General features: G+C 36.4%; 1 protein-coding gene across 22 annotated transcripts in view; it reads left to right on the forward strand.

Annotated features, from left to right (window-relative positions):
* Positions 1-12,500, forward strand: part of slc39a11 (solute carrier family 39, member 11) — a 224,203-nt gene that overhangs the window by 158,545 nt on the left and 53,158 nt on the right. For all 22 annotated transcript variants that reach the window (XM_087275587.1, XM_087275597.1, XM_087275590.1 and 19 more), the window contains one exon: positions 8,461-8,634. In XM_087275587.1, coding sequence (XP_087131713.1) covers positions 8,461-8,634 — 174 coding nt within the window. The remainder of the gene's footprint in view (positions 1-8,460; positions 8,635-12,500) is intronic.

Raw genomic sequence — 12,500 nt, forward strand, 5'->3', positions numbered from 1 at the left:
GTCTTTGGACGGGGGGAAACCAGAGAACCCGAACCTGGGGAGAACATGCAAACTCCCCACAGAAATGCCAACTGACCCAGCCGGAGCTCAAACCAGCGACCCTCTTGCTGTAAGGCGATCGTGCTACCTGCTGCACCACTGTGATGCCTTATTAATAGTTGTTGTTGTTGTTTTTACTAATAAATAAATAAGTAAATTTGTCAGTTTGGAAATAATATATGTGGAGAGATTATTATTATTATTATTATTATTATTATTATTATTTTGTTGTAAATAAACAAATAAATATATAAATAAATATTACAGGTTGGATATTATATATAAGTTTTAAATCATATATCATTATAAATCAGGTAATTATACAAACAAACAAACAAATAAATAAATAAATAAACAAATACATCATTGATCTTTAATATCAGCATATTAAAATGATCTCTGAAGGATCATATGACATTGAAGAACTGAAATAATAGATTTAAAAATTCACAGAAATATTTTAATTTTACTTTAAATTCATAAAGATTTATTTATTTACATTTAAAAAAAAAAATAAGTTGTATTTTTTGCTGTATTTTTGATCAAAATAAATGCTTCCATCAAACTCATGCTCAAACTTGAGCACCAGTGTATTAAAAACATTCATCTTTTCATTGTTCAGATGCACATTGAGCTACATCAGTGCCTTCAATGCCAGCCCTTTTCTATTATTAGTTATAGAGTTATTAAACTGTCACACACTCATCTTTGTCTGTACACCACACAAGCGTAATTTACTTTAAAAAATGACTTGTGACTGATTGCTGTAGACAGGTCTGAGCCTCCCGGTGCCAAGCCGAGCGTATGCAAATAAAAAAAGAGATATGAAATATAGCTGTAAAAAAAAACAGACATTTGCATATTGTCAAGAAAACCAGCAAACAAGCAGCAATCAGCAGAAAAAGCAGACGCCTGTGGAGAGCCTGAGCGACACAAATAACAGCCCGCACCGCTCTGACCTTTACATAATCACATGCTGCGGTCGGCCATGTATATACATTAATTTTTTTGCTTTGTGCCACTGTTATATGGTGTTTAAAATGATACAGTAGTAGGTCTGTGTGTTTGCGTGGATGCTTAAGTTGTTGTGTTCTCTTCTAAGTTTTAGCGGGCTCTATTTTAATGATGTCGGTTAAACCTGCACAATATACTGTTTCAGCAGCGATATCGCAATGTGCGCTTTAGAGGTGTGAACCTGTTCTCACGATTTGGTTACGATTATCATGCCATCGATCTCGGTGCATTGACGATGCTTTCCAGACACAGTGTTATATTTTGGGGGAGGCTATAACAAGCTGTCTGTATAAACACACAAACACACAGCACCACACTGTTTCTCATTCACACACATACACAAACACACGCACACACACTTAAGCCCTCGCAATATGCGTTTAGCTGGGAGAGCTAGCGCTGAGCGCAGCAAAAAAAAATATGAAAAAAGAAGCCCTTTTCTGACGGTCCCTTACTGAGAACTCCTCTTATTCTGTGTTCACACCAGACGCGGAACGCGAGGATAAATCACGCTATTCGCGCGTAAATAGCCGCGTGAACATTTGAGGTTACTCGCTTCATTCGCGTGTCAAATTCACTTCAGAACAGACGCGGATTCGCGTGATGGGCAGGGTTAGTGTCTGCCCCGTGACTCTAGCTTCATAGCTAAAGGGCTAACATGGATTTTATGACGAAAATAACAGTGTTTATGTGCTTTATGACGGATGATAAACAGCGTCGATACGTTTAGGACCGTGTCTGAGTCCACTACATCCTTTCAGAGGTGCATCCAGCTCTAAGCTCATAGACTCCTCCAGAAACTGAACTTGGCTGATGGAGGTTTTCTGACTGAGCCCAGCCCAGTTTGATGAACTTCTTGTCGGTGTCTGCTGGAGGATTTCCCCTGGGACACCGACAACAGGTGATACGTCACAATCACGCCCCCACAAGAGCAAGCTCCTGATTTTTTAACGTGGTGCGAATGTCAGCTGAAGTTCAGATTTTCGAACTCGAGTGATTCGCGCGAAACGCGCATTAAGCGCATAAAACGCTCAATTCGCTCCACGCCATTCGCGCCATGCCACCGCGCAATTCTCGTCATTCGCGCCACGCCATTCGCGCGTATCGCGCCGCAGGATGTCTATTCGCGCGTTCGCATTGACTTAACATGTGAATCAATCGCGCTCGAGTTATTATTATTAATATTGATATTATTATTGTTGTTGTTATTATTATTGTAATTATTATTGTTATTATTATTATTATTATTATTATCATCATCGTTGTTGTTGTTATTATTATCTTATTTACTCAATATTTTTGTTTTTTTTTCAGATCATTATTTATCTGAAATAAAAAGCCTTTTAATATTTTATTATTTTGTTTAATAAGGATGTTTTAAATTGATCAGAAGTGATGATGAAGACAATAATAAAAATAAACGTTTTATTTGGCATAGAAAACTGAAACAAAGCATTAGCGCAAGCTCTCCCGGCTAAACGCATATTGCGAGGGCTCAAACAGAGCAGTGGTTGTAATGTTGAGGGGAAAAAAAAAAGAAAAAGGCAGCTTTGAAACATAACCAGCTTTGTCTTTTCGTAGGAAACACACTTCAGATCTTTTTAGAGTAGGAGGTTTTTGAGTTAATGCCATCTGTAACTGAGTGTCAGGAATATCGAAACCAAAACCAACTTAACCACACTCATTTCTGGCGCCCCCTGGATGTACAACGCCCTTAGCATTTGTCTATACTGCCTATGCCACGGGCCGGCCCTGAGTTGGCTCCTGAGTGTTGTAAATACTCGCGCTCACCTCCCTCACGACAGAGCGCATAGGAGATAAATGACGTCAGTACATAATAACGGCTTATGATTATTACTGAACCGATACCGAATTGCCCGCATCTGCATCGCGGTGCACCGAAGAAACAATTAATTTTGACACCCCTAGTGCGCATACGCAATAGTCACATCGGAAGATATGCAGTGTTGAGTCTGAATCATAGTTGACCAGGAGCTACAGAATTGTATTTAATTACTGTATTTATACAGAATTTAAATGGTTTCTAAATAACGCTAGCATGCTCTTTAAATAGCAAATAAAAACCCTGCATCATTGACTTTAGAGCTTTTACTGTAGTAGGTTAATGGTCTATTTTAGTTTTGTCAAAATAGCAATGTGCCAAAAATTGTGCTTGAATGCATTTGCTATTTAAACAGCATGGCATAAAATGTAAAGACGCATGCACTAGGATGAACTAGCAAAAAAAAAAACACTTTTTATTGATATTGCGCATTGCACAGGGTGTATTTCAGGACCCGTGGTGTTTAAACGGGTACAGTGTCAGGTGTGTGTGTTTGCATGGATGCTTATTAAGCTGTGGTGTTCTCTTCTGAGATTCAGTGTGGGCTTGTTCTTGTATTTGCTGGTTGTTAGTGAAGTGTTGCTCATTTCTGCTTGGTGCAATCCATAAAGCAGCTGATTATTAGAGCTTGTTGCTGAGGCGAGCTGCCCACAGGAGTTATATCTCAGTCTGTGCTGCTGTGAAGTGTTGTGCTATTGAAGAATTTTCTCCTGCTGACAGTAGCAGAGCACAGGGACGTGTTTTCGCATGAAGGATAGTACAGAGTCATGTTTGGGGATCAGATTGTCTTCGAGATTTGTGCTTGGACGTGTTTGACTTGACTTTTAACAACACAAAACACTTTAACAATGGCACTGCGGCAACCACAATGCAGTTACACGGTCTGTTTCACTGTGATATCCTGACCAGCATTTAGTTTATGCTTATATTTATTTCATTATTTAATTTAATTTATACTTTTACTGTAAGGTTATGCGAATAAATGCAGTATATTTTCTGTGCTTTTCACAGTTTATTCACTAAATATGTTACAGCATCTATGCTTCGCAGAGGACAACAGCCAATCACATGACTTTTCAATCGTTGCATAAACATGATTGGCTATCATCTGATAGGTTATTTGCATGGAGCGACCTAGCTGCTATCTGTTTGACGATTTAGAGCTCACTCTGTTCACATGAATCTTTGACGTTGACATAAGAAAAATAACATCTTAAAAATTACTTTAAATAATCTGAGGACAGTTTTATTCTACCTTTGTGTGTAAAGCTGCCATGTAGTGCAGATCAAACCATGTGATCTGTTCAGCGCGATAAATTGGCGTCAGTCCAAAGCGTCATAGCAGAGCATTAAAGTCAACTACTGCAACCCCTACTTGACAGTTTTTATTAATGTTTTCATTGCATTTATTGGTTCCACAGTACTGCAAAAAAACAATATTACTATTATTATAATATTAAAATTACAATTTAAGAGTAATAAAAATTGTGTTTTAATTGAATGCATTTTATTTTATTTTTTCTGGGATTTCGAAGCAGATTTTATTAACTTTTATTATTATTATTATTATTATTATTAACTTTATTATTATTATTATTATTAATAATAATATTATTATTATTATTGCTGTTGTTATTATTGTAATTGTTATTATTATTATTATTGCTATTATTATTGTTATTATTATTATTAATAATAATAATATTAAAAATATTATTATTATTGCTGTTATTAGTGTAATTATATTGTTGTTGTTATTATTATTATTGCTATTATTATTTATTATTATTATTATTTATTATTATTATTATTAATATTGCTGTTGTTGTTGTTATTATTTTATTTATTTATTTACTCAATATGTTTTAGTTCTTTTTTCAGATCATTATTTATCTGAAATAAAAAGCCTTTAACATATTTCAATATTTTTATTTAGTAAGGATGTTTTAAATTGATCAGGAGTGATGATGAAGACATTAATAATAGAAATAAACGTTTTGTCATAAAAAATTTAAACAAAAAATATCTGCTAAAAACTTTCCAAATTATTGATTAAAAACAGCAAAATGAGAATATTAGAATTTTTTTAGGATTATACTGTGGGATTAATAAAGCGTAAAAAAATAGCCTTGAAATCACATAAATAAATGACATTGTTTTCAAATAGAGGGCGTTAAGGTGGCTCTTTGCTTAGCACTGTCACCTCACAGTAGAGTCGCTGTTTCGAGTCCCGGCTGAGTCAGTTGAAAATTTCAGTGTGGAGTTTGCATGTCCTCGCCAAGTTGGCGTGGGTTTCTTCCAGGTGCTCCGGTTTCCCCCACAGTTCAAACACATGCGCTATAGGGGAACTGATGAACTAAACTGGCTGTAGTGTATGTGTGTGTGTGTGAATGAGTGTGTATTGGTGTTTCCCAGTACTGGGTTGCAGCTGGAAGGGCATCCACTGTGTAAAACATTTGCTGGATAAATTGGCGGTTCATTCCGCTGTGGCCATCCCTGATGAATAAAGGGACTAAGCTGAAAATGAATGAAGGAATATTTATATAGAAATTATTTCAATATTTATTTCTTAAGTGATGTTTAACAGAGCATGGAAAGCTCTTTTTTTTCTTTTATTTTGGCAGTATTATAAGCAGTAATTGTTTGTCTCTTTATTATTATAATCACCCTTAAGTATTTTTTTTCGATTGTCTAATAACATTGACCTTAAAAGGGTTTAAAATAATTAAGAGCTGCTTTAATTCTAGCCGAAATAAAGCAAATAAGACTTTCTCCAGAGGAAAAAATATTATAGGAAATACTGTGAAAAATTCCTTAATCTGTTCAACATCATTTGGGAAATATTAGAAAATTCACAGGAGGACTAATAATTTTGCCTTCATATATATTTATATATACACACACACACATACACAATATGAAAGCTGCTTTTTCCTCCGGCAGTGTGATTTGACCTCAGCAGAGAGTGTAAATGCAGGATCACAGATGACGGATGTGCTCCCGGTGACCTTTAAGCCCAGTAATCTGCATTCATTACATCCTTCATGTGTGCCGGGGAGAAGCCGGACCTCTTTCCTTTCAGGGTCAGCGGTGTCGTTCTCTTCTATTTGCTAATTCGCATCACGCATGCATAATTGCGCTCAAAAAGTGACGAGTAATTGATGGTGTGAGTTTCAGACGCTCTCTGGAGACAATCTTTCCCGCTTTCTGAGAGCGATTAAAAAGGGAAAGAAGCCATTTGAGGAGCGGCGTCTACTGCAGGATAAAAGCTGGGATAAATACAGTTCCTGCAGGAGATGAAAGCTTTGAAAAGTTGTGTGTTTTTCCCGCTGCTTATTAGCAGTGTGTTGCTATTGATTGATGGAGAATAACTCCTCTACAGTAATGAGACGTGAGTGTGATTTATAGGCCGTATTGAACTGTTGTGAGTCGTTTTGCTTTGTGTGCACTCGGTCGGAGATCGAAGCAGCTGATTGGTTAATAGTTTATTTCCACTTTGATGTGTTCAATGGGCTACTGTATGTGCACGCCAAGTGTTTATAGCCACCAGTGAACGTCATTCATTCATTTCCCTCAGCTTAGCCCCTTTATTCATCAGTAATCGCCACAGTGGAATGAACCACCAACTATTCCAGCATATGTTTTACTCAGTGGATGCTCTTCCAGCTGCAACCTAGTACTGGGAAACACCCATAGACACACACACATTTACACACTATGGTCAATTTAGTTCATCAATTCCCCTATAGCGCATGTGTTTGGACTGTGGGGGAAATTATGTTGGTATTAAAGGGAAGCTATTATGCAAAAATCACTTTTATAATACGTTTAAACAGAGTTGTCTGGCAGCAGTGTGTGAATATAACCAGCCTGTAATGGTAAACATTGATTAATTCTATTTGTTTATAATCAGACTTGATAAAACAGTCTGCAGAAACACTTTGATTGACATTCTCCCTTTGTACGTGTCATCAAAGGGGGAGAGCCCCACCCACTATCTTTCTCATTAGCATAAACAGCCCTCACTAAGAAGCAAATGGATCAACAATTTTTTTTACGACACCCCATACTTGAGTTTCACATCAAAACTACCAATCAAATTCTCTCCAGTGTCTGACATGCCCCACCCTTTTTTCTCATTTGCTTTTCATTTTATACAATCAACTACTCTCATTGGCAGAGCTGTGTTGGTTTTTTGTAATTTGTTCATTCGTTCGTTTATTCATTGGTTCATTCATTTGTTAATTTTTTAATTTGTTTATTCAGTCATTTGTTTGTTCATTTGCACATTTGTTCGTGCATTTATTTGTTCATTGGCTTGTTTATTTGTTTGTTGGTTGGTTGGTTTGTTAATTCTTTGTTTGTTTGTTTGTTTGTTTGTATGTATGTTAGTTAGTTTGTTTGTTCCTTTGTTTTTTGTTCATTGGTTCGTTCGTTTGTTCAGTCGTTTGTTTGTTCGTTTGTACGTTAGTTTGTGCATTCATTTGTTTATTGGTTTGTTTGCTTATTTGTTCATTTGTTAATTTGTTTGTCTATTGGTTTGTTCGTTGATTTGTTTGTTTGTTGGTTTGTTCGTTCTTTGTTCATTTGCTTGTTTTTTCATTTGTTTCTTCACTTGTTTGTTTATTTATTTATTTTTTTGCTTGTTTATTTATGTTTGTTCATTTATTCTTTGGTTTGTTCATTGGTTTAATTTTTGTTCGTTGGTTTGTTCTTTGGTTTGTTTGTTTGTTTGTTCTTTGGTTTATTTGTTTGTCTATTGGTTTGTTCACTGATTTGTTTGTTTGTTTGTTCGTTCTTTGGTCATTTATTTAATAATTTATTTTTTTATTTATTTATTTGTTTGTTTGTATATTTGTTTGTTCATTCGTTTGTCTGTTTATTTTGTTGTTGGTTTGTTCATTGGTTGGTTTGTTCCTTGGTTTGTTTGTTGGTTTATTCGTTTGTTGATTGGTTTGTTCATTTGTTTGTTTGTTAATTGGTTCGTTTGTTACTTAAATCTAATGATATAAACAAAACTCTATTGATTGTTTTATTGAAAGGGGAGGGGCTACTCTGTCTCGCCCTCTCTTCATGTTATAGTTAAAATTAGATCAAACATTGAATAAGAAGAAAATGCACATTTCAATAATAATAACAATAAGTAAGTAAATCTAAGTAAATTTATTTATTTATAAAAGAAACCTACAGAGTTTTAAAATTCTTTATGTTTTACATAAATTTAGTTCACTCTTTCCATAATTTCCATAATTTTATATTGATATTCATAAAATGAATGTTTCTGGTTTTATTTCTCGATTGTGCAACATGTTTACAACACTTAAGGAAATGACTACTTAATAGATCAAATTGATATAATCTTAATATTAAATGTTGAATTAATATTAAGTAAAATGTAATAATCTGTTGATCTTTGGTTCATGATTTATATATATATATATATATATATATATATATATATATATATATATATATCCTTTTAGAGAATAATTTGCCAATTAAAATGTGTTGTTCTCCAAAAAGAAAAATTGTTGTATGATAATTTTACATTTTTCCTCCTTCAGATAAGATTGAGAACGGCGAGGTGTATCAGAGACGCAGGGGTCCGAGCGCTGGAGGACATACAGAGGAACAGGAAGTGAGTCCTAAAGCACAAGAAGTGAGGGGTCAGACAGGAAGCAGCAGCTGGAGACGAATCGTTCTGCTGATCCTCGCCATCACCATACACAACATCCCCGGTGAGTGTGATCCAACTCTGTTATTCAACACAAACGTTTTCTCTCACCATGGTGCACACGCGACCCTAACTCGAAAAATCTAGGAATGTGTTTAAATTAAAGAACTAATGCAAAATATTGTCACAGTATTGACAAAAAACTCAAATATTGGATTTTTTGTTAAAATTTATTAACAAAAATATATTGAGCACTTTTAATTGAGGCAAATTCATTCATTCCTTTGTTCGTTTCTTTGTTCGTTCCTTCATTCATTCCTTCATTTGTTCCCTTGTTCCTTCAGTTGTTTGTTAATTTGTTTATTTGTTGGTTGGGTAATTTCTTGGTTTGTTGATTAGTTTGTTTGTTTATTTTTTTGTTTGTTCATTGGTTTGTTTGTTTGTTCGTTGATCTGTGCATTGGTTTGTTCATTGCTTTAGTTGTTTGTTTGTTTGTCCATTTATTTATTTGTTTGTTTGTTTGTTCGTTAGTTCATTTGTTTGTTCATTGGTTTGTTCAGTGTTTTTTTTCTTTTTGTTAGTTTTTTCATCCATTGGTTAGTTAGTTCCTTGCTTTCTTCATTGGTTTGTTCCTTGCTTCGTATGTTTGTTGATTGGTTGGTTTGTTTGTTTGTTTGTTTGTTCATTTATTTGTTGATTGATTTGTTTGTTCATTCGTTGGTCTGTTTGTTGGTTTGTTTATTGGTTTAGTTTTGTTCATTTGTTTGTTCATTTGTTTGCTCATTTGATTATTTTTTGTTTGTTCATTGGTTTGTTTGTTTATTGGTTTGTTTGTTTGTTTGTTTGTTCGTTGGTTCATTGCTTTAGCTTTTTGTTCAATTATTTGTTCGTTTGTTTGTTTATCGATTTCTTCGTTTGTTTGTTGGTCTGTTGGTTGGTTGGTTCATTGCTTTAGTTGTTTGTTAGTTCCTTTTTTGTTAATTGGTTTGTTTTTTTGTTTGTTTTATTTGTTCGTTCGCTTGTTACTTAAAGTGCAAACCAAAATTTATGTGAATAACATTGTTTTCTCATGTTGTGAAGAGCATCTTTCCCTCTTTGTACTGGGTGTAAATAGCATATACCACTAAGAAAAAGTGTTGTATTGGTGTTAATGTAAATTTAATCTATTATTATTATTATTATTATTATTATTATTATTATTATTATTATTATTATTATTATTATTAATATTATTATTATTATTATTATTATTATTATTATTATTATTATTATTATTATTGCATATTAATTTATTTTACTTGATTTATTTTTGTATTGTCTGTGCTGTTTGTGCTGCAGTTGTGATCTCGGCAGATTGTCAGTAATTCATGATCCTCTGTGCTTTAATCCTATGAGTGTCCTCCATCTTATAATCATTCATATCTGCGTGTGCCCTTTCACAGTGACCGGCGCTAAACACACTGTTTTTTGATCGCGCTCTGAAACACGAGTTGTATGTTTCCATTCACACACACACACACACACATACAGGTGTTTCCTCTCACAGTCTGGACACCTGTGTGTGCAGTATTTACCCAGAAACCACTGCAGCTCTCAGTGCAGCTTTCACAACAACACAATCAGGGAAAATGTGAGACAAAAAAACTGAAATGATCTTGTGTGTGTGTGTGTGTGTGTGTGTGTGTGTGTGTGTATCTGGACTATACACACAGAAAGAGCAGCAGCTTTATTTTAAGGGGAGCGTCTCTGAGTCACGATGATCTGCTCTCCACACACACACACACAGCCTCAAGACTGAGCTTTCCAACAAACTCTTATGTACACTCACTGGCCACTCTATTAGGTACACCTGTCCAACTGCTCGATAACACAAATTTCTAATCAGCCAATCACATGGCAGCAACTCAGTGCATTTCGGCATGTAGACTTGGTCAAGATGATCTGCTGCAGTTCAAAGTGAGCATCAGGATGAGGAAGAAAGGGGATTTAAGAGACTTTGAACGTGGCATGGTTGTTGCTGCCAGACGGGCTGCTCTGAGTATTTCAGAAACTGCTGATCTACTGGGATTTTCACGCACAGCCATCTCTAGGATGTACAGAGAATGGTTCAACAAAGAGGAAATATCCAGTGAGCACTCGTTACAACCGAGCTCTGCAGAAGAGCATCTCTGAACACACAACACGTCCAACCTTGAGGCGGATGGGCTACAGCAGCAGAAGAGCACACCGGGTGCCGCTCCTGTCAGCTAAGAACAGGAAACTGAGGCTACAATTCACACAGACTCACCAAAACTGGACAATAGAAGATTGGAGAAACGTTGCTGCTCTGAGTCTCCATTTCTGCTCACACATTCGGATGCTCGGCTCACAATTTGGCCTCAACAGCATGAAAGCATGGATCCATCCTGCCTTGTATCAGCGGTTCAGGCTGGTGGTGGTGGTGTAATGGTGTGGGGGAGATTTTCTTGCCACACTTTAGGCTCATTAGTATCAATTGAGCATCAACGCCACAGCCTACCTGAGTATTGCTGCTGACCATGTCCATCCCTTTATGAGCACAGTGTCTCCATCTTCTGATGGCTAAGGTTACACTCCATGTCATAAAGCTCAATCATCTCAGACTGGTTTCTTGAACATGACAATGAGTTCACTGTACTCAAATGGCCTCCACAGTCACCAGAGCTCAATCCAATAGAGCAGCTTTGGGATGTGGTGGAACGGGAGATTGGCATCATGGATGTGCAGCTGACAAATCGGCAACAACTGCATGATGCTATCATGTCAATATGGAGCAAAATCTCTGAGGAATACCTTGTTGAATCTCTGCCATGAAGGATTAAGGCAGTTCTGAAGGCAAAAGGGGGTCCAACCCAGCACTAGTAAGGTGTACCTAATAAAGTGGCCAGTGAGTGTATATAGACAGACGAACAGACATATAGATAGAAGACACATAAAAACAGACGGATAGATAAATGTAAAGATGGATAGTTATGATGGATGTTATTACTGCATGCTGAAGTTGAAAGGCAGTGACCTGCATGAGAGATTGTGCTGCTACACTCTCACCTTCTCACTATTTCCAGCCTGCCTGAACCTTCATTTGTCCAGCTGTCCAGTCTCTGAGGTCAAGCTGTCTTTGGTACAGCACAGACTTATGCGCTCTGTGTGTGTGTGTGTGTGTGTGTGTGTGTGTGTGTGTGTGTGTGTGTGTGTGTGTGTGTGTGTGTGTGTGTGTGGTGGTTCTGGTATTCATCACAATGTGGGGACTAAAAGATAGCAGTAGCAGTCATTTTTGATATAATAGGGACATTGTGTTGGTCCCCATGAGGAAAATGTCTCATAACTCATCCAGACGGTGCGGTCAGGGCAAGGGGACAGGATATATACAGTCTGTACAGTATCAAAATAAGTATGACTATGGGAGGTCCCCATAAAACATGAAAACACAGCGTATGTTTGTGTGTTTGCGGTTGTTATGTGTGTGATTGTGTGTGTACAGATTTCATTTGTGTGTCTGCACATATAGAGTGCATATGTGTGGTGAGTGTGTGTAGAGAGAGTGCGTGTGTGTGTGTGTATATATAGAGTGCACATGTGTGTTTATGCATATAGTGTGTCTATTTGTATAGAGTGAATATGTGTCTGTGTATAGAGTGTGTGTGCATATAGTGGGTGTGTGTAGAGTGCAAATGTGTATGTGTGTGTGTATAGATTGTGTGTGAAGTGCACGTCTGCATACCGATTATTGTGTCTGCGCATATAGAGTGAATATGTGTGTACATATAGAGTGTGTGTGTCTATGTAGAGTCCATATTTGTGTGTGTGTGTGTGTATAGAGTGAGTGTGCTTATAGTGTTTGTGAAGAGTGCATATGTGTGTATATAGAGTGTGTGTGTTTGGAAAGTGAGTATAGTGTGTGTAGAGTACGTG

The sequence above is a fragment of the Danio rerio genome, chromosome 12 (genome assembly GCF_052040795.2).
Source record: "Danio rerio strain M-AB ecotype USA chromosome 12, GRCz13ab, whole genome shotgun sequence".
Taxonomy (NCBI): domain Eukaryota; kingdom Metazoa; phylum Chordata; class Actinopteri; order Cypriniformes; family Danionidae; genus Danio; species Danio rerio.